Source organism: Cygnus atratus, chromosome 3, assembly GCF_013377495.2.
Source record: "Cygnus atratus isolate AKBS03 ecotype Queensland, Australia chromosome 3, CAtr_DNAZoo_HiC_assembly, whole genome shotgun sequence".
Classification (NCBI taxonomy): Eukaryota; Metazoa; Chordata; class Aves; order Anseriformes; family Anatidae; genus Cygnus; species Cygnus atratus.
This window is the reverse complement of record NC_066364.1, coordinates 83,049,156-83,073,002: the sequence shown is the minus strand read 5'-3', so window position 1 is coordinate 83,073,002 and position 23,847 is coordinate 83,049,156. Positions and strand designations below refer to the sequence as shown.

Here is a 23,847-nt window from a genome sequence, read left to right as displayed (position 1 = left end):
AAATTATAAAACTAGAAAAATATTTTAAAACTGTATAAATTTATAGAGAATTTAGGAACTATTTAATATATTCTTAATTTCTTTTGTCTAGATCCCACCGTTCTTGGTATGTTTTTTTAAGCTTCAACTGTCTGGACATGGAATTTTAACATTGTCATTCATCAGATAAAGGCTATATGTCAGAATAAGCTAAACCTAAAGTGTTAAAGTGAGGTGACCATTGAATAAGGTCTTGTGTGACAGGAATCACCGTGAAGACTATGCATCTAATCTGGTGGTTTTGCTTTTTAGCTGGAAGTTTACTGATATTTCTGGAAGGAATAAAATTAGCAATCCATGCCTTAGCAGCCTTTTGCTTACTCAACTGGTGCAGAGGACACACTAGCAATCCAAATGCTCACACTGTAGACTCATTTCATTTTGTCATTTTAGAAAGCAGTTATTTTATTTACTGTGTCCTGTGCTTGCTGTAATTTATTTTTTGTCTGTAACAATGAGATAGACTTATTGTCCAGTGAGAGTTGTAGTGAAACAATTTTATAAATTCATTTTCAGTTACTGTTAGCTTGTGCTGTACCAAAACTCACTACCTAAAAATTAAAGACTTTTATTCTTCCAAAAGGAAGATATTGCAAAATTATATTTCTTGATTCCTGCTTTTAAAATCATTCAGAGAAAGACAGACCACTGTTACCTAAATTTCCTGTATGCATGGAAGATCATAATACACAAGGGTTTCTTTATGTACATAACAAATGACTTCTATTTTCAACTCCTTCTAATCCTATTACAAATATATAAAAACATACTCAGACTTAATGTTGTTTCATTTTTGTGTACTGGGACAATTTATGCACAAGGAGGGTACATTACACATCTCTTGTGCAAAATTACACTTGGTCATATGCAGATGTGCTGGCTAGAGCAGTGAAATATGATTGAGTGCTTCTTCTCTTCTCCTACTGTGTAGACAGTAGCCATAACGTAGCAGTTTACATTCCCTGAACACGAGATAAGGTCCTTGTGTACTGTGATAATGTTGCAAAAAAGCAAAAAAAATCGATGGAAGATGTAAATGTGCCTGCTACCTCAGGCATTAGCTGGCACTGCTTAGTAGTAATATAAACTACATCATTTTTCTGAAGGCATTAGACGACTGTTGGATAAGAATGCTATTTCATTAAACATATGAATACACCATGTTCCATTACAGCTGAAGCTCCTCCTCCTTTTCATGCTCAGAGGTTAGAGATTTCCTCCCTAAAAATTATTTTTTGTTTATAAAATGCATTTTATTAATTTTATTGGCATAGTACTTCACAACAACAATAGGCTTTTTTTTTTGTTTGTAAAACCCATTTTACTCCCAGATTAAAGGTTAGAAGTTATTGATCAGCTAAGTCAGTGCAACGGAGTCTCCTATTATGACAAGCTGAAGTATGCAAGGGATTAAATATCTTTCTTCTAGATTAGGGGTGTGGGGGGGGACACATACTAATGCTGAAAATGTTTGAGGCTGCAAAGATTAAATAAAGGAACATATCAATTTGGAGCCAGTGAATTACATCCAGCTGCGACAGTGAATTAAGAACCGATTAATGGCTAAAGCTTTTCTCCAGTTTGGATGCCGAAGCAAACTCATTAAGCTTTTAGAGTAGCTATAATGTGTGTACTGTGGGAACTGTTCAATGCTATTCAGGAGACTTTAACTGTAAGCTCAGAGCATTTCCCGCAGAGCTTCTGATGCTATTTTCTTTATATAACATGTGTGCCTGAAAATCCAGCCAAAAACAAGCCCTTTGTTTTTCTACTTTGTTGTGGTCTCTCTCAGCTTTACGTTTCTTGAACACAGGTAAATAAACTCATAATCCAGATGGTGCAACAGATGTGAGAGCAGCACTCTGAAATCAACAGACAGTGGGCAATACTTCCCATTTTCTCTTTTAAACGCTAACTAATATGTAATTCGGAATCTCCGGTGTAGTTAGCATCTGCTCCCTTCGGCCAGCCAAAGGTTACAGGTGTTCCTGATGTCATTTCACAGTAAGGCGTGGGCCTGGCTTGTGAGTGAGTGCCCAGGCTCTAATCTTTCCCTACCACCTACCAGTTTTCTCATGCTGGGCCTCCATTTGCTGCATCTTCTGTGTCAGCTCCTGCTCTCTTTGCTGGGCCTGAAGGGCTTGGGCCTTTGCTTCATTGCTAATGCTGTGCTGAATGCTCTCTTTCTCCAGTCTATAAAAAAAAAAGAAAAATAAAAATCATGTATTGAAGATACTAAATAAAAAAGGCAAAGCAGAATATTCGATTAATAAAAACAAAGAAGAAAATCTGGCCAAGCTTTCACACGAAGCATTCCTCTCCCATGGCAGGTTATACAAACTGACCTTTTTCTTACAATGTCAAACATTCTCTAGTGACTAGTAGAAAATCGATTAAAAAATAAAATAAAATCCATTTCCTGAGCAAAAATTAGCCGTTAAGACTAAAATATCATTTTATGTTTTAAAATTTTAAACACAACTTCTTTCTTGTAAGGAAGTTCCCCAGCGTGCACTTTGCACTCAACAGATTATTTGCATTTTCTTTTAAACGTTATCTATTTAATACTGCAATGAAACTTAGGGACCTGACCCCGAGATGGACTGGTTCCCACTGAACCAGCAGGAGACAAGTCAATGGGAGCGATTGCCACAGTGCTCATAATTCAGCTACTTTCAAAGCCTAATGAGTTTTTTTAAGCAACCAAGCAAGTTTTAACTATTAATTTATGCAAATAGGAGATGAATGCATCCATAACAATACAGAAGCCTGTTTGCACCACGCAGGCCCAGCCCATTGTGGCCCTGCTCACTGGGGGGTTGTACAGGAAGGTCTGAAGCCCAGTACTATTATTGAAATACGCAGGCAAGAGAGCAATTTACTTGACCAGATATGCAAGATGGGGCAATCTACTCCCGAGGCAAAACAAATGCTAGACTACCACACTCCATTGAAGCATTTTATTTAATGCAAGCCAAGCAAAAACAGCATGGAAAATAAGAAACAAAAAGATATATGCATATAAATTAGAAAAGATCCTCAACTGCAAATTCGTATCTAGACTTTCCCAGAGGTCGTAAATATTTATCTGGTGCACATTTGGACCTAGATTCAGAATTTCAGTGAGTTCACACATAGGAGAACTGATTTCTAGATTTCAAAGGACATAAATATGTACACACTTTTCTACTGAAACTACATTTAATAGCTTAGGATAGGTTTCAATAAAGTCGTATAAATGTGTGGTAATTCCCACTTCAGGTAACTACAAAACAGAACACGGGCATAGATCATATAAGGATAAAGCCACATCTCATGTAGTTGCTGCACTTAACCTTTGGATTAGTGCCTAATAACCCATCCGAGATATTGCAATATCTCAGCATGACATACACTATGTTAAATCTTCTCTCTTAAATTTACCCCAAAGCAATACAAATGGTGGGTCACATTACACTAATTCCTTGTCCTGATGTTGCAAGCCCTACCTGAGGCAAAAACTCCCTTTGAAATCACAGGCAGTTTTTTCTGAGGTGGGACTGAGACTGATACGACAGAGAATATACTTAAATAACAAGAATATTATAGCTTTCAGGAAACAAAGCACATTTTAAGGAAATTTCAAACATCGTGCTACACCTTATCGCATCATTCTCAGAATTGCTTCGTAACTATATTGGGGCTATCCTAAGGAGTGATGCTTACATCACTTCCTAAGTATAAGCTCCAAATCTGGAAAACATTATTATGAAAAATAGTTCCATATTTGCTGGAAAAGTCTATCTAACTCCTTCCCCCGCTTCCAAACATCTTTTGCCTTTAGACATTTGTCACAAGCACTGGACTGCTCAAAAAATGCACCAACACCTAACATGTCCCCCAGACACTTCCAGCTAAATAAAGTGGCATTTGCACAATATTTTGTTTAATAGTGTCTTTGTGTGAGATGGCTGTGGGCAGTTATCTGGCATGCAGCTGGCTGGCTAGCCTTCTGCTAGGGGTAGCCTTCAGCATGTATCAAGCTGCACGGCTCAAGCTACCAAGGTAAACCCGTACAGGTCCATTTCTCATTGCTGGGAATGCTCCTGTCTAACAAGAACATATGTTAATGGGAGAGAGCAAAATAAATGGAGAACCTGATGCCACCAGAAAACACCTTCTTGCTTAGAGGACCCATCCAAAAAAGCCACTCTTCTACGGTACCTGCTGGGTAGAGTGAACCAACAAGAGCTCAGAAACAGTGGCAAGTTCCTTATGTCCAAAGTGTATAAGGGGTGGGTGAAAATAGGTGATTTTATGTAATGGATAAAAGCTTGACTATAAGACTAGGAGGACACAGTAAATCTTTAAGCAGAATGGTAGCTGACTAGTCTCAGCCTTAGCACCTGGAAAATTTGGGGATTGAGACATACCCAGTGCCATATGAAGAGCAGGACCCAAGGTGTCTAGAGCTGCTGAGGAACGAAATGTCTGCTGGAGCCAAAGCTGTCTAAACTGAGTGGTGAATCACCCACACATTGATTTGACACCTTCCTTGTCCCCTAAGTTCAATCTCTCTGCCCTCCTACAGAAAATTTCCCCGATATATTTTACACATACAGAGAAAAAAAAGCATGCATAAAACACACAGAAGAAGGCCCAAGAAATTTCAGAACTATTAGTAGGATTCCTGCTACAACCAGCAAACACTGCAAGAGTTTAAGAAGATTTGACAGTGGCTACTTATTTGCAATTACTCTGAATTTTGAAAGAAAATGAGCTTGATTTAAGAAAAAGCAGAGCTATCAACTGTAGACACACAGGAAACAGTTTTCGATGACACAGGTAAGATCAGAATCAGAAACAAGAGCTCAAGATTTACCAGACCTTTATAAAACTCCAGCTATGGCTATCAATGAAAAGGATCTGGAGCAGTTCTGCTCTACTAGCCTGTTCTCCAACAGAATGCAAACACCCAGGCAAAATTGGAGGCAGTAGCAAAAATTCAAGTTCTTTAACACAATACCCATTCTGAAATACCGAGTAAATGCCTATCTGATAATTCTGGATTTGGCCACAAAGTTGTTCAATTTTACTAAAGCAGAAGCAATGAACTCAAGGTGACTTTCATTTTTGTGCCATGAAGTCAGAAGCAACCAAAGACTCACTCGCATGGAGGCAAGCTTAAGCTCTCCTTGAGCTCTGCTCTGAAGTACAAATTTTCCATGATTTTAATTCAGAACACCCATTGCTCTGAGCCTGACTTACTGTTGTCAAGAGCAGCCTACTGGGTTAACTTGTTCACATATCTCAATGAACGGCATAGTGGTTTGCAGTGCCTGAAAGTTCTGCTTTCCAAATAATTGTGGACAAAACTAAGGCCAAAATAAAGTGTAGTTTATAGCACATGAAGGAGACAAACACTCCTTACTGAAAACAAAGTGAAAATTCACCTTGACCTCAAAGCTAACATGAAAACTACACTGGCTGAATTTGAGGCACCAAATTTAATAAAAACAAACAAAAACCTTCCCCACCACTAGTAAATGAAAACTGGATCACAGGTCCATTTTCAATAGAAAACTAATTCTCTCTGAGAAGTGGCTTCTCAGTAAAGGAAAAAAAAGGAAGAATTTATAAACTAGTGATGTTAAAGTCACATTTGACAAAAATAATTGAATTTTGGCTGCAAAAGAACAAAATTTAGATTGATATAACTTTGAATTTCACAATGCAGTTCAGCAGTAGGTAATTCTGCAAGACTTTTTGCTCTGGCAAGAGTTCAAATGCAAAACAAAAAGCCACAAAATAAATCTCAGTGTAGAATTAGGCCTCTGACTGGAAGTTGCCAGCAAGCCTTCTCACAAACAGCTATGCTGTGAAGCAACCATGCTTCCTATATCGACTATTTGATTTTTCCATGAGATCAACATGTGACATTTTGTAAAAAGCTAATGGATCCATTAGTAAGGACCATGAACTTAATTGAACAAATTAAAAAACTCGAGCAATTATGTCAGTTCAGCAGCCCACCAGAATTTATCATAACCTTATTTCTGTCATCTTCGTTTCTTGTTAATTATAGATAAAAATGTAATTATAAAATATTGTGGGGTTTTATGTATACTTACTTTAAACTCTTCTAGCGTAAGTGAGCTTCTCCCAGCGTTTTTGAAAATAAATGCATAGCATGAGCTGCTATATACCAAATGGAAAAATAGTTTTGAGAAGGTAACTACTCACTTAATTCCCATTATCTTTCTAAAAATCTGGCCTGCAGGCACTCAAATCAATTCAAACACTTTTGAAAACAGGACTTGAAAGCCTATGTGTGTTAAGAACTTCAAGGATTTCAACCAATAGCTTTGGGTACAAAGGCCCAGCAATTCTGTATGCAGTCTACTTTGCAAGCCTTCCACACTACAGGTCTAACGCACTGTTCATTACAAGCAGCATCTGAACTTTCTTACAGGTTGTTCATGTTATTATTTCAGCCACAGGTATCAAGAGAAGAACGGAAAATCAGAGCATAACCTTAGCAACATAGCAACACTTACAGTAAAAAAAAAGGGGGGGGGAATAAAGAACAAGATGTTGCAATAATCCTTTTCTGTAAGGCAAAACATTAGAAAAACGCTTGCAGCTTCCTACTGTACTATCAGAAAGCATTCAAATACCATGCTGATAAAGGTCATAAAAGAATGTATATAGAATAAGATCGTAGTTTGGATCAGAACACTTCACAAATTTCTTCCCTCTGTCCTCCATATGTATCTTCATAACTATGTCATATGTCGGAGGATAAGGGATTGTGTTTATTTCCAGTGAGTAGACAAGCCTTAAAGGCTGGTTTTCGAACATGAAAAAGAAATCGTAAGGTACCTAAAAGTCATTCTTCCCTGGAATGGTCTTAAATCATTTTCTCTATTTACGTAAAATTTCTAAAACTGCTTTCAGACCCACCATTTAATTTAACATCACACTGGTATAACATTCAGTTATTTATAATGGAGAACATATTTACACAGTTATGCTATCTGAAGTTTTAGTATTTCAAATACTTAGATAAGGAAATAAAACACAGTGAGATCCCAAATTCTGCAGATAAAGAAGTAAATGTTGGTTTCAAGTGTAGCCATGATTCAAAATTACTTATTTCCATATCTTGTAACTTAACAGAGCTCTACAAGCATGTACCTTGTCTGTACGTTAGGATAAAGTCAATAATAAGACTTAGGGTCAGAAGATTTCTCTCTCTTAAGTCAGGCTTCTAGGAACCTTTTGTTTGGTGTTGGTTGGTTCTTCTTTTATAAAACTTATATATTTTCATCTAATTGATCCTCGTTAATATGTAGGATTGCTGTGGCTGAGGGTATAGCTGGACAGTGCTTCATGGTTTCCTCTTACTGCTGTAAATTTTTTTTTTAGTACCTGTTTTTTTGTAATAAAGGTTTTGATATTTTTCCACACCTGTGTAAACCCACTATAGCATGCTTGGGCTGTTTAGATTTTATGGCGCTCAGTGCTTTTACAGGACTGAAGGAGAAGAATGAAATGAATGATGTGATGTCCAAAAATGAATGAAAAAAAGATGTACTCACGCATACAAGTGCAAGAATAACATAGAAATATCTTGTAAAAATATCATGATCAGGCCACTTCTTTAAACCTCTCCAAGGAGCTGATAAACTGCCCTTCCTGTATCCCATTGTGGGAATTACACAATGATTTGCTCTTTATGTCTGTTTCTAAGAGTTGACCAGATGCTGATTCTGGAGCTGGCTGCCAGGTCTTCTCAGAAACCTGGAAAACTCAGGTTTCTGGAAGCTGCTCCAGCCAGCACACTCTGTTTGGTGAACTTCAGTACAAGCTACAATTGTATGGTCAAATTCTGTAGAGACCTGATTATTACGCTAATTGGTAGAATTGGAGGATTGCATCATTTTTAAGAATTCACATGGTCCTATTTGAATTGAAGTTTATAAAAAAAACTTAATTTTTGTTTTTATAATCTAAGATGCCTAGTTACATTAGTTGATAGATACAGAGAGCTTCATAAGCAATGAAATGTTACAGTTTTCTTCTTATAACCATGTGAAGAAGCTACTGAAAGTAGTAAGAAAAGTTATGTAAAGGTCAAGGGTGGTATGAAATTAAACCTTCAAAGTGTCTCAACAATTAAATATGGATCTGGAAGAGTAGGAGATGTTACAGCTATAACTTTAAAGTAGAAAAACCTTTGAAGTAGGTTAATGGACCAAAAATAAACAAAATCTTTTACTTCCCTGCCTGAGATAAGTGATTGGAAAAGACAGCTCTCCTAGGGTACTACTACTTCGCAAAAACACCTCAAATACAAGAATCATTTTCGGGGGAGAAAACAAGACAAGATTAAGCTCTGCCCACATTTCAAACTTTTGTCAAGAAACTAAGTACAAATATTTGACAAAATCAGCTTACAACTATTTTCCCCATAATACAAATAATAAATAAGGTTACACAACTGTATCCCCATTCCCAGAATCCAAATGATGTCAACCTCCTTATGAGACATTCTGCTTTTTCTGAGAATTTCAATTTTGCTGAGATGGAAAGTTAGTGCATATGACTTTCTTGTTCCCACTGAAACTTTTTTCCCGCTTTCTCTATTTAAAATGTAGTTGCACAATTGGAAACAGCTTATAACTTTTATATATGTTTGCACTTTATGCAGTATATAGTATTAGGAGATCTATGGAAAAAATAAAACAAAGTCTAGACTTCTGCTTTGACCTTTAAACCCTGCCAGAGGCATCAGAAGATAATATTCTTTAATGGCTGTGCATGAAGACGATTCCTACTCTACTTTTGAGTACTTACCATACTTGAAAGCTACTTCAAAATTACCACTAACTGTAGATACTGATGCACACGTGAAAGTTATAAGGGCACACAAACTGAGAGACACAGAGTGTTATTCCTACGCAAGTTCATACAGAGTGAAGAAGCTTGAACATAACTAACCAATATATGCATCACTGGTGGTATACCTGCTGCTATGGACTAGATCTATTAAAGTGAAAGGACTGGATTTCTTACTCCCTTTAAATTCAGCATAAAAGAAAGAATTTGCAAACAACTAGCTTATAACACTATTCTATTCCTTTGGCATCTTGCCTTCAAAAGATATATACTGAAAACTACTAGTTCCTCTATGTAGACAATAACTACTTTTCAGTCTAGACAGTTTTCTGTATGCCAAGCCACAGCTTAATTTTATCTTTAACTGCCCTCTATTTCATTGTTAGAGAAGGAAAAAACTGTCTCTAACAGTAGTAACATGTTAGGTCAAATATACTGACTTAAGACCAAAATGTTATTTTTCTGGTGCATCTATAAGCCTTGTCTGCCAGATACGTACATTGAATGTGAACACCCATCCTGCAGTGGTTATTAACATCAGATCATGAACTATTTGGTTGATAAAAAACAAATAGAAACACAATTAAATACAGAAGTTGCATGGGAAGATGCATCATGAGAAGTGGTTTCTGTGAAGTCAGTACACAGCCCTGAACACTTCACAGTACTATGCCCCCTTCTATAGAATATTCTTTCCACCTTTGCTCTTTGTCCTTCAAGCCACTTTCACAAATGGCTAAATGTTGAAATGTTTGCTTACCATAGAATATTTTTGCAGGCATTTACTTTGCACACATAGTTATGAAAATTATTTTCACTTTATTTAAAATAAAGGCGTACTTTGCTTGACTTATGGTGATTCCTGAATTTGGTACCAGCAGTCTCTTATGATGCGGTTTGATGACAAGTTTAAGCCAGTCTAAGGTGATGTTTCCAGTTTAAGGTCTCTCTTTTTATCCTCTGATAATTAGCATTCACACAACTTATGCTGCAAGAGCATATGATGCTTTTTCAATTTGAAAAAGAACCCCCTGATCATAAGGGTGCCTGTCTTCTAGTGCCAGCACAAGCAAGGGCCTAGAGATACGTGGCCAGGCAGAGCCACATGTCACAACGCTAGGGAATCTGAGTCTATGCTTCAGTAGCAGCACAGACTCAGACCATCTCAGAACAATTGTGAATCTGTACTCCCAGTCTCAGCTTGCTAACATGATACAGTAAATTCAGTCTTCAAGCTCCTTCTATTGAATCAAAAAATGTTGCAGCTAAATGATGCAGAGATCTGATCTATTATGAACTCACTCTGCCAATTTCCATTTTTTCAAACATGATTGGGGTATATTAATTTTGTACCAGCCAGCTTTATGCTGAATCAGGTATCATCTGTCCTACTGGAGCTAGCATAAAGTCAGCATAGACACTGCATTGCACGCTCTGCCTAATTGAAAAGTGACTGTGTGCCCACACCTGATCCACATCAGATCAGCACAGCTGAATGATCCAGTAGATCACAGATGCACTCTGAATGCCTGCTGAACAGCCACCTCAAATTTTTCAGACATTCTGTTTGGGCAGACATGCAACTTCCAGTTTACGCTACCACACTAGCCGCAGGTCTGAGGCACTGAAGTTGTTAACTCTTCCAAACTACTGCTGAAGTTGAGAACTTAGGAAAAGTATTCTCTGCTTCCAAAGGACCAAGCCTCCCATGAACAGCCTGGGAAGAAGAACAACTTCACACAACAAAGCATTCCTCAGGAAGACAATCTGAAACAGAATATTTGATTTTGAGGGTATTTGATCTACGGCAAGTTGGACATCTCCCCCATCCTACAACAAGATACCACGTATTACAGCACACTGACAAAGTTGTGAACAAAAAGCAAGATCAATCAAATACTGTGCTAACATTACATTGTACCTGATGTTGATTTGCTTAGATTTTACAGAAACATCCCAATAAAAGACATGTTTATCTACCCGCATACCACAGGAGCTAGATATGAACAGGTGAGTCAAAAAATAAAAATCCAGCCTCGTGTGTCCTTTACTGGTTCTTTCCTAGTTTGGTTACCTACAGCATAATTTTGGTGTTACCTGATTGTAACATTATCTGTACATTAGTATTAGAAATAACAGACAAGCGGTATATTTATTAGCCAAGGGTGTTTTTTATTTTTATTTTTTGGTCAGTTTATAAAGCTCCCTTCTTTATGCTGTCAAGATTAAGGAGAAACATGTTTTAATAGCAACTTTAAAACTAAACTCACAAATTACTACCATTATGTTAAGCGCTAGATATCCCACTGTGCAGTTTTGCTTTGTGAATTTTTACCTTCTTCCATGCACACTTTTAGCCACTGATCGCACAGCCTTTCAGTGTTTTCTGCCTTTTCCTTTAAATAAACTGGCTCTGGCTCCTTCCATCTGGTTCCCCTTCCGTCAGCAACCCTGCACCTGTTCACACCTCCTCTCCTGTTGGATTCCACTGAACATTTCCTCCTCTGCCAGGGCTATTCTGGCACTCGCAACCTTTCTGTCATTCAATCCATCTGTCAGAAGTGAACTTTGTTTACCGCAAGCTTCTGCTTTCTTCTTCAAGAAGCAAAGCCCCTCAAGGTCATTGTCAAATGAACTGTCGGTGTGGATTTAAATCCACTTCTGCTAACCAGCAGAAGATGAAGTTCTTTACAGTTCTCTATTTGTGAAGATAGGTTTGGGGTACAAGAGAAATAATACAGAAGTAAAATAAGAGACTTTAATCATTTAACTCCAACAGCTAATATGTTTTAATTCACATACTTATACCTCCCTGCAAAGACTGGCAGAATCTCTCAGGACTTGCAGAGATATGCAAAAAAGTGGAAAAGGAAAAAATATGACAATAAAAATAACAAATGAAAGCTTTTGACTCACTTTAACACCATGCAACAAAGATATTGACTAAAAATGCAAAGATAAAATGGGAACAGCCAAGTAAGTTTACAGTAAAACCTAGATGCGGCCAACAGCATTCATTGTAAATTATTTTATCTGCAACAGTCTTTTTTCTTTTTTTTTCCCCCAAACTTACCTACAGATGTTTAAAATGCAACACTCTTTACGGAGAAAAAAATCCAGAATATTTTTTCCTGCTTTTAAGCCTTGTAAGCACACATATGCAACTCTTTGTTAAAATACTGCCCTACACATTGAGATGAATTGTAAAGATTCTTTGTCAGGGTTGAGACTAAATTCACATTGTTAACAGGATACATTATTTTTAGCAACTCCTGTGCCCCCATCTCTTTTCAGGAATAGATTCTGATAACCACAAACTCCTGAATTATTAACTAACCTCCTTGACAGTCTCATTCTTCTAAAAAAAGAAATACCTTTCAATTTCACTTCATTTATCTTGGGCATCCTTTAAAAATAAATAAAAATAAAAATAAAATCTTTCACTAAGATTAACTATAGTACCAAAAATATAAATACATATTTTAAGTTTTGAAAGCAATTATAATGAACCACCCATTTTATTAGCCTACTACCACAAATGAATTAAAGTAAAGCTTTCTGGGAGCAAATCCAGGAGGTAATCCAATCTTATTAGCAGAAATGCAGTTATACTTATGTTAGGTCTGAATTTGACTCTAATAAAAATTGCATTGACATATACTACATAAGTTTAGCTGAATAATAACTTAATGCTGATACTACCCTTACATGGGAATTAGTCCCTGCATTCGCAAAGGAATGTTTTCTGATGTTATGATCTTCCACTGTAAACTACATGCAGGTCAACAAAAGCAGTGGAAATGGAAGAGGAACTTTGGAACAAACAGAATATACAGCTGTGTCCCATCTAACTACAAAAAAAAAAAACACAAAACTTTTATTCTTTATTTTGATTTAAGCCCTGTAGAAGCTGTCTGAACAAGGAGCAACTAATCAAGAACAGTTGCTCCTGTTTCTGCAAAAGCTTAGTTTGATACTCAAATCACCAGGAACACAGGGGCAACCAATGGTAGCATGCTATTAAGCTTGCCAGGCTGCCAGCACAGACAGGGAAAGGAGGTCAGCTCTGTCGAGCAGCCGATGGCAAGAAGCAGCGCTCATCTGCTCGCTCGGGACATGCTTCTCCCAGCTCACACTTCCCCCTGGCCAGCAACCGGCAGCAGGGCACCAGGCACAGGGGTGGCGAGAGCAGCCCGTCAGCCAAAGCTGGCATGCTCAGGTAATTCGCCTTCCTTTCTCCATCCATTTACAGAGATGACAACCTACAGGCTGATGTTCTTAAATGTCAAGCTGAACCAAATCCATAATTAAGGACCCTTTGGGTTCTCTGTTGAAATCTTGTCTGGGTGAGGAGTAGAATCTTGCACAGGAGAAGAAACACAATCACTGTGACTGCATGAAGTAAATGACTTCCAGTATACTTTTGAAAGCACAAGGCAGCTTTTAAAATTAAGTTCACAAATACCATGCACTGATATAAAAAGTATATTTCAGCTTGTTGTAAAACGAGCCTTCAGATGGTCTTGAGAGAAAAGTCCTAGAACTAGTCAAGAATAAGGATAAAAATCAGAAACATTTTTCCAGTAGCAAATTCAGGAAAAAATCCAGCAGCTTTGAATACGTGTCTGAAAGATTATTATGGTTTAAAAAAAGTAAAACAAAACAAAAAACAAAAATCATTATCCTGTTGTCATTAGTCACATAAATAGAAAGCCTAATTTGAATGAGATCAAAGTAAATATTTGGTACACACGCATAAACTTATTACTGTTACTGCTGAATAATAGCTGCTCAAAACAAAGACCTTATAAAGACGCTTGTTTTCTACAGCAGTTAGTCTCTTCTGTATTTCATCTGAATTCGCTGCTCGCTCCAAAGCGCTTTAAGTATTGTCACTGCTCCTGAACCACACTCTCCATGCAGTAGCAATTTGGCTGCCTCAACAACCTGACGCGATGTATAAAAGATGAAATCATTAGAGAAATTTGATGTGACCAGTTGCAGTTAAATGCCACAGAGAAAAATTTTGATAAATCTAAGACTGAAATCTGAAAATGTATTATTGCTTCTTCCTGGAAAAAAATGTATTGTAGGACAATAAATTCAATTGTAAACCATGTTTCAATTCTTTACAAATGAAAAAAAATGATTTTTAATGACTTTCATATTCAAAATTAACAAATGATTTTGGATTTCTTCCTTATTCATTCACTTTATCTTTTTTCTTCCCTTTAAACTTCATCAATGGCCTTTAAATGTTTGTACAATGATCTTAAATATGTTTAAATGACTAAATAGAAAGATATTTAAATAATTGTGTATTATCTTGACACAAAGTTTATCAGCTTCAAAATTTCTAAGAGGCATTGCCAGAAGACGACAGAGCCGATTTATTTCAAATCATTCAGTATCAGTCTTCGTAAAGCAGCATATGGTCTTATCATGGCAGGTAAAATATTTTACCTTCTATAATAACGCAGAGCAGCTAATTTATCTACATGCTGTATAATGAGATAAACAATTTCAGCTGCACTATGTAAACCTGTAGGCAAGGAAGAAATATATCCCCCCCACATTACTGATTTTTCTGCCTGCACGTCCACATAATTGCTAACAATAGAGGTTATTCTTTCTTCTATCCTCTCCTTCGGTTACCTTAAGGCAAGACCTTCTTTTCAGTTGTGGAAATATTTGCAGTTTCTACAGCTGCAGGACAAAGAACTGAGACATTTTCAGAGTTGCTCAGGGAAAAAGGAATGGGAAAAAAAAAGCTTTGCAGGATTCTATTGCAAGTAAAGCAGAGTGAATGACAACTTTCAAAGCTACCACGATCATTTACTAATGTGCTGCTATACCAAATAAGTCTAATTTTTTTTGACAGCACCAAATTAGATTTATTGCAGAAACTGCTGCATAAATAGCATATGGCTATGTTATACCACCTATTTCAAATCCCTGTAATGTTTCCTCCCCTCCCTGCTCAAAATGAATAATTGAGCCAAGTTATAAACCTTCTGCAAAAGAGAGAGACACAAGTTCAAAAGCAGATGCAGGAGATGTATGTTCCTTTGTTAATTGTCTAAGGAAGTATCCCACATCAAAATCAAATGCAACTGGGCAGTAATGAGTCAGGTCTCCTTTGTTACACTTCACGATTTCATTTTCCACCTCCTTGAGGAAATTTTGTTTTCATTTCTCTTTCAAGCTGACAGTCATCAGCAGAGGGCATGACCTAGTAATCCTCTCTCACATGACCACCTCTTAACTCACACAAAAAATCCTATTGATCTTTACTTCTTACGCAAGTAAACTTATGCAAGTGACTCAAGATCAGAAGGCTCAGACCTCGACTCACTTCTCACAAGCTCTCATTTATGAAGAAGGAAGTGCCTCCTCCGAGCAAAAATAAAACATCAGAAAACTGATTTCATTCATCGAAGGGGCCCAGCCCTGCGGGACGACCTACAGCTTTTACTCCATGTCAACAGGAGCAAAGTTCTCTCATCGGCTTGCAGGATCAGGCCCCAGATCCGTGTGCTTTTGCATTTCTGTAGATCTTCAAGTTCTACATTCAACGCACTGCCACAAGAAAACGCAAACCCACGCGCCCTTATATCCTATGACAGGACCAAGAGCAAAGACATTTCTGAGGGTAACAGGCGGCATGACACAGCAAGACAGGACTGGCTCAATGCTCAGGAGGCTGCAAGAGGAGCCGGGCAGCGAGCTCACGCCTCCCTCCACCACCAGCGGCGTCAGGCTGCTCTGTCCGCCTCAGAAGTTTGCATGGCTTCTGCCCCAAAAAGACGTTGCAAGGTCTTCTCTCAGACCAACGAGCACACCACTGCACACATCGCGGAAAGCTGCGGCTACCCCGCCGCTTGCCTCTCGGTGGTCAGTCCTCCCAGCTGCCCTATCTGTTACTGTCTGATTAGTTCTGCTAAGGAGCCCCTCCCCGGCCAGCTTTCCCCGCCATCTGTTCCACACGCGATGGCTGCCGCCCAGCAGCCTCGCGCTGCCCTCCTACCTGGCACCCGGCTCCCGGCCTTACCCCAAAGTGCTAACACAGGTTCTCGCTGCTGGCAGAGTCAGGATTTCATTACTACTACTTTGACAAGTGCAGGGTTGTTTGTAATTTCTCTTTTATCCTGATTTTGATTGTACAACCACCTCCCACTGATTCAGTTTGCTTCAGTTTTGTTGCTCACAGATTTTACTCTCCACATTAATCTCCCTCTGGCATGTTACTGCATCTGTTCCCTTTTTTATTATTAATTTTCAAATTCCCACCATTTTTGACAAAAAGGAGGTAATCTACACTCTGCTTCTGCCCATTTCATTTTCTTTAATTTGGAAGATAAGTATGAAAGCATGCCAAAGAAGTTAATTCTCCGTTAACAGTTTATTTTCTGGCATCCCGATGCCTTTGTATATGAAAAACAGATAGAAATAAATGTTGACTGAATCACAACAACACAGTCACAACCATCCCTAAATTTAATGAAAAGTAAACATATGAAGCAGAAACTAAAAAGTTTATTAGTTATCAGAGTTGTTTCACGTTATCACTCCTCCCTGCATTTTAAAATAATGGTTTTGTACAAAATTAGCACATACAAAAAAATTATAAATCAATCACTGCTTACACTTCATTTCTGCTTCTCCCCTCTCTCCCCCCACAACACAAGTGTTATTGGTCCTTTCATCAGCCAACCAGTCTGGGAACATAAAACATATCTCAGTCATTTAATATTAGCAACAGCATTTCTTCAACTGTTATCTCATTTCCAGCATAGATGATGGACTCTTTCTAATGTGCTAAAATTCTTGGAAAAGGCACTGCAATAAGTGTGCTGCTGACTACCATTTACTACTAGAAGAAAAAAAAAAAAAAAAAGGAAAAAAAAAGACCACAACATACCAGGTACTCTGCAACTACCTAGAGGACTATGTATAACTAACTCCAATAAATCAAGAAGCCAGTTTGTATTTTATAATTTCACAGTGTAGTTTAAATATGGCATTTAATGTATGAGGTAACGCTGCAATTCTAACAAGGAACGCTGGTGACATCATGAAGCACAACACCAAAGCTTCAGTGACTAAATAATGCCACAGGAACCTGGAGGTGGAATGATAGATCTACATGCTTTATTTTATTATACATGTATTATTGTTAGTGTTAATGGAGCCACTGAAACAAGCAAGAGGCTGCTAGAAGGACCTGTGCATAGTAGGAACTGCTAACAAACACTGTACTCACCAAATACCACTGTGTCAGATATACTGCTTTCTAGACAACATATCATTTGTACAGATGGGGGAGAAAAGATATATCACATAATTGGAAAGATCAAGAACTACAGCACCCCTTTGTCCTCACTGTAATATTAACTTTTATCCTTCAAGGGAGTGACACAGGCATTCAGGTTAGTCTGAACGGTTCCATGTTAGTGAACACGGAAACATAGGTTGTTACACAAGTTAGTAATTTTTCCCCACCTACAAGTTGACAATCAACAGTGTTTGTAACATTTCATATAAGTAAACAATAATAATAAAAGAAATAAAAAACTGCTTCAATTCCATCTCCCAACAAATTTTAGATGACATTTCAGTCAAATATATCTCAAGTCCTCTACCTACCTCCATCCCTGAGAAAACACATGACAGAAAAAGTTCAATTCTGAAATTCATCGATTCTCCCACTTCTTAAGATTTAAGTGTTCTGGCATATACAAACAGGAACTACATCTGACTTAAACTGAAACAAGTAACAACTTCAGATTTGTTTTGTAACAAAAAGAGGAAAGATTTTTAATGACAATTTCATTACAGTAGAATAGTGAAAATTTTTATTAAATTAGATGACGTGCTAAAAACTGGGCAAACTGTTAATATCTTGTATCTTTTGTGATCTTTTCCACTAGTATACTGACATGACTTTTAACAATTATTCTCATGATCCAAGAAAAATTGATCTGTATGTTTTCTACTCTCTGAAGAATAGATTCAGATAAGCGTCATTAGCAATACCCAACCTTGCTAAAGTAAGACTAATTTACAATTGACTTCAGAAGTAATTTTTTAAGATTCTTTTACTACAGTAATTAATATAAATAAACACAAAAGGGAAATTAGGGTTAAAAACCAAAAAAGAAAAAAAACAAGAACTACATGAGCATGGTCAGCTTCATAGCATGGTGACATCTGCAAAGTTAAATGACTGACAACCTTAACTACACTGCAAAAGTTCTGTATTTTCCCAGTCATTTGAAAACATACAAATTAGAATTACTAACTAGATTCAATATCAGAAATGCATGTTAATAGCAAAGATTTCTAAGCAACATATTGCTCCAGAAACAAAGGTGACAGGAAAAGGCAAATTTAAACTCTGTGGCAATGGTTTAGAATAGCTAATTGTAACCTTTTTCTTGATTTTTTAACAAGTACATTTTGTTAGCTTAGAAGCTGTTTAGTTGGTAATCAATCAACGGTGTTTGAAAACTAGGATACAACAGAAGTGGGACTCCTGAAGAAGAGCACAATTTCGCAGAGCACTTTCTTTTATCGTTACGACAGACTGCATACTCTTTCTCATTTAATCCATTCATATAATCTTTACCGTCCAATGCTCATATACTAAAATCTAAAGCTCTTGTACTCATTTTATTATTTTATTTACAATATCCAAGCTTAGAATCGGTGGATTAGTAAAGAGCTTTTCTCGTTAGTAATACCTGAAGTCATACAAAGCAAAAAACTCAAACTCCACAGCTACCTCTAATTTTTGCCAGAACAACAAAGAGGGTTCATGCAAGGCAACAGAAAAACTATCCATGACAGTGTACCAGCAGTACAGGCCTCCCTTAAGTCCATCTTTGAAAGAAGACTTGCAGTTGACCAGCTGGTTCTGTCCTGAAAATAGGGAAATCAGCAAGATGAGGCCAAGGCCAGAATACCCAAGAGATGCATTGAATCAGTGCAATTTCTGCAGCAATCTCCCACAGGCAGGACTCTAGAGCTTAAAATCTGTTCTCCTTGGCAAGTATTGCAGTGAATGGTTCTGTAAACCCCATAGGACTGCTATTACCACTACCCTTCAAGTGAGTATTTTCACTGGCACAGCTGCCATTTTAGGTGAAGGAAATAAAGAATGAAGGAGGACAGACGACTGTAAGTGAATACAGTTCACATGCAACAACCATGGATGTACCACCATTAAAAACATACTGGCTTTAAAATGCAAAACCGTAATGCCATTGGACATTTAACTCTTGAACCTTCACTAATACAGAAAGCTTGCTCTAGCAGAAGTGATCCAAGAAGAAGAGAATACAGGCTGAGCAAAAGTTTAATTTCAGTAGGGGATCTTTTCCTCTGTGACTCAAGAAAAACAGAAGACAAAGTGAGAATACCTAACCCTAACCTACCAATATAAGTACACAGGGACCACTGATGACAGTACAGAAGCAATGAATATCTCATCCTTCCCCACCACCACCACCACCTGTGACAGCAACATCACCTAATATATTCCTGGGAAGCAGATGCACTTCAAAGATAAGGAGGATACAAAAACCTAGGAAGTATTCTAGAATTTGAGTAATATCAAGGTAAAGGATTTGAACCTATTTCCCATGCTTTAATGTATACATTTTTCTGATAATTATATGTCATTATAGAAAATATTTTAATGCCTGAAAAGTATACTCATAAGGAAAGGCCATAGTATGAACACAAAGTATAAAAAATAAAGATTAGGACATTCCAGAAGAGAGGCCATGCTAGGTCAGACAAAGAAGCTGTGCTAATTCAACGTCTGTCTCAAACAGCAGATAAAAGCAGATGTCTATTAAATACTCTAAGAACTGGGCCAGCACAGGGCATTACTTGCCCAAAATACCGTTCCCAGCCTCCAGTGATGTGTAGCTCACAAACTACCTGAGTCAAAAATTGTACACTGAAAAGCTACCTGAATCATCAGTATGCTCGTTACCCAGCTGTAGGTGCCACACTATGTAGAAGCAGTCAATAATGCTCATTTTAACAAGTCAAAGATTTTCACAAAAATATATTAGCTAGTCAGATTTCCTCTAAGATATCCAGAGTTTTACTGCATATAATCAGCCTTTTGCTAAAAGGAGCGTGGTAAGCCATTTGGTTAACTATCACAACAAATCATTATTAATAAAGTTCTGCTAAATCCAAACTTTAGATATCTTAACAACTCACCCAAAACTTTTTTCAAGTTCATTAACCTCTAGCATATTTTTTTCTCTAAATACAGGCTGTTAGAGTGGTACTTTCTTCCATCTGTTAAACTACCGTGCTCTGAATTACACAGAAATGTAGCTGAATAAAAAACTGATTCATTGAATCTAATAGTTTGGATGAGGCTATTTTCTTTCCATTTACTCAATGGCAGAATTCTCACAAGGACCAAAGAGTCTACAAGACTTTGATAAACATGCAGACATTCTGTTAAGTGATAAAAATCTGAGTTTTTTTTTCCCCCCTCCCAAGTAAAATTTAAACTCACTCAACTTTTTGCTCAAGGACTGAGTAAAAGTCCTTGTTTCTGGATATTCACTCTTTGGGGAGGGAGGGAAGTGGGTTAGAAAAAACACACATACAACCAAAACCTTGTAACAGTAAGACAATAATGCTGTGTGGTAAAAATTCCTGCAGTTACCAAAACTCAAGCTGGAATGAATCATTGGCACATTAATCTTCTGTTGGTTTCTAGAAATGTATATCAAGTAATACAGTAAGTGGTTTCGGGGGCTAAAGCAAAAGATGGAAAAAGCTCTTGGAAAGTCACTAGTCACACAATGCTTGCATTGTATCACATTTCCACTGAGCAAGTAACTTAAACACCCTCTTCATGCACTTGAGTTTACTCCCTATGTGCAGAGAGTTATATTACCTTTTGATTGTTCAACCTTCAACGAAGCTTAGCATGATTACGTACATTTATATGTTCCTGGTCACTCTGCTGCAGAAACTTCATGTTATTAATCTGCAAATTCCTACGCCTAAGGGTGTTGCTGTACACTACAGTCTCAAATGACATTTTAAAGTATCTTTGTCCAATCAAACACAGCAACAACAAAAGAATGTCTTCCCGGCTCTTCTTTCCTGCCCAAAAGTATGGTACCTCATCACCGGAGCTGAACGCCGCCTTTTCTACACACTAGTAATTCACTTTCAACAGTTATAGGTCATAACTCAGTCATTCAAATTTCCACTTTTAATATGACTGAGGGCTGCCCATGCAGTCAATGGCAGCAACTATCTATATCAGCTGTGGGGAAGCCTGTGGCAAAAAAAAAATTAGCAGAATGAAATTGGTACTACAGCATGTAATAGGATAAGGGGTACCTGGTGAGGTGCAGTTGGTGTTCAGATTTACTCAGCAGTTCTGTCAGTTTTAGGCACTCCTCTCTGGCTTCTGTCACATCCTGCTGGGCTTGTTCCAAACGCTGTTTGTTTCCATTCAGCTCTAATCCCAGTTTTTCTATTTTCTTAGAAAAATTTAGAACCAAAGAACGTATATTTAAGAAATGCATAGAAAAACATTTTAAAACTATAAATCTTAATGTGATCACAGCTCATGAAAGAGAATGTGGTTTTGTTTTAGAACAAAAGAAATTTGTTGAGAAAATCTGCAAAACAAGTAAATTGAAGTATTTGATGTTACGTTCTTATGGAAAGCCAAAATGCATATCACATTTAAATATATTAATACACAATCAACGCAATTGTCTTCATGGCTTAAGAGATATACACATAAAATCATTTTCCGGTATCCTCATGTGAACCTTCCATATTTGTGTCCAGAATTCACCGGGTTAAAAAGACAGAAAGCAGAACAGTGGCCATCTTCAGAAGCTGCTGTGTAGAGGATAGCTCGTGTTCACTTAATTTCCTTATCTATGACGTAAGCAACAATGCAAGGGAATCAAGCTTTTGTCATATTCTCCTAATACTATGCAAGAGAATAAGGTCGTTTTGATTTTAGCTTTACTAAAAATAAGTAATTAGTGACTGAATCTTAAACACATCAGCCACTATTAATCCTGTCACATTCGTTACATCGTTAGTCCTTACAAGTCAACTAAACCAAGTAAGTAAATCTAACTTTGTTAATGAGTATATTAATTTATTCTACATACAACGATCGGCAAACTTACATGACCATATCTAGATTCCAGTGAAGCATACTGGACTTACTACCTCTAACTGAATCATATTGTCGCAACTTAAACATTTTTCATACATATTCTCAGAAGGAATACGTTTTGCTCTAAGTCCATGTATAGCATACAAGTACCCGTATGAATATATTTGTAATGTAATACTATCGTTTGTCCTAAGGACGCTTTTAAGGAGGGCAATGTAGTACAGAATAAGCTAACAATGTAAATTTTTTTCATGTAACTATTCTGCAGTAACTCCATACATAAATATTTATTCATCGTTGGGACTAGAGGGAACTTGCATGTTGTTCAGTCAGCTAAACTGTGAAAGGTCGTTTGTAGCTCAGAATAAAATTGTTCATGTAAGGAGTTAGTGCTGAATAGCTATTATATTTTAAATTCATACCATAACCTATTTTGTGAGAGCTTCCTCATGTAGACAAGCCTTAATATCTTCTTCAGTTAATGAAATTATTCATTCAAACATCCTACAAGAACAAATGAATGCAATTCGGTGCCAATATTTGCACTTGAAGCACCTTCATAATAATCTTGTCTCTGTTCCTCCCAAGAAATGTTAACCTAAATCACTTGTAGTATGTCATGATGTTGCAAACACAATTTCTTCATCCAGAAAAAGGTTTCATGACGTCCTTTTTTTTTCTTATTTAATATTTTTGATTTTTGTAATTACTTAACTGAACACTTTTTCCCCTAAGAGCACTCAACAAAGGCTTATGAAGAAAATTTTGATTAGAATTTGAATGTCACCTTGCTCTATTACACAGACCACCTAACAAATTAAATTGGTAATTCCAAGTTTGAATACAAAGATAGTGAAACTATTTGCAAGATCATTAGTACTCTTCACCTCTAAGAATGTAACAACCTATTACACTGTCAGAATATTTTAAAACCAGGTATGCAAAGGTATTCAGCTACATATGCTTTCTCTTTTCACTTATTTCTAGAGACTTCTGCTTACTTAAAATAGAACAACAGAAATCTCAGTGGGTTCTCTGTACTCTATTCTTCTCAACAGCAGCAGTTCATTAGCATTATTTCTCCATTCATAGTAAGCTGGGACATGTGTTCTTCCCCATATTTACAAGTTAAAGATAGGGACAGTCTGCAACACTCTTAAAATTTCCTTTAAGAATACACCTATTCAACACACCTTTCAAAAAACAAAGCCATGAATTAGCTAAAAGTATCAACTAAGTATTTGAAAAAGCACAACTACAGCTGAGAACATAAATACACTCTACAATCACTCTGTCAGGGAAAAGCTTCAGTGAACAGATGGGCTTTACACCATTCCCTCGAGTTAAACAGGCTCAGTCAGGTTTTGACACAGACCTACAGAAGGAAGTAAATTCCAAGCACAAGAACCTCTGGTGAAAATGTTCTGCCTCCATCAGCCAGATGTTTACCCTGCAAGGTTTGAACTCAAAAATGCATCCACAGATTTCAGCTGTCATGAAAGTGTACAATTAAAGAAACAAATTCTCAATCAATGACTCCCTAACAGGATCTTTGCATACAGACACAAATAAATATATCTTAAAATAACAGGATTTAGAGGTCATAGCAATGCGAGTGGTAAGGAAAGTAGGAATTCTAACCAAGAATTCTGGCAACGACTATAGCAGAAATAGCAGACAACCTCACAAGAAAAGGATGGGAGAGAACTGTCACCCAAGAAGACATGCTAACAAGCATC

At 37.2% G+C, this 23,847-nt stretch overlaps 1 protein-coding gene across 4 annotated transcripts in view; it reads right to left on the bottom strand.

Moving 5' to 3' along the window:
* SDCCAG8 (SHH signaling and ciliogenesis regulator SDCCAG8) overlaps positions 1-23,847 on the bottom strand; it is a 109,698-nt gene that overhangs the window by 48,481 nt on the left and 37,370 nt on the right. For all 4 annotated transcript variants that reach the window (XM_035564055.2, XM_035564072.2, XM_035564062.2 and 1 more), the window contains 2 exons: positions 21,307-21,449; positions 2,105-2,232 (listed from right to left, as the gene is read on the bottom strand). In XM_035564055.2, the coding sequence (XP_035419948.1) occupies positions 2,105-2,232; positions 21,307-21,449 (271 nt within the window). The remainder of the gene's footprint in view (positions 1-2,104; positions 2,233-21,306; positions 21,450-23,847) is intronic.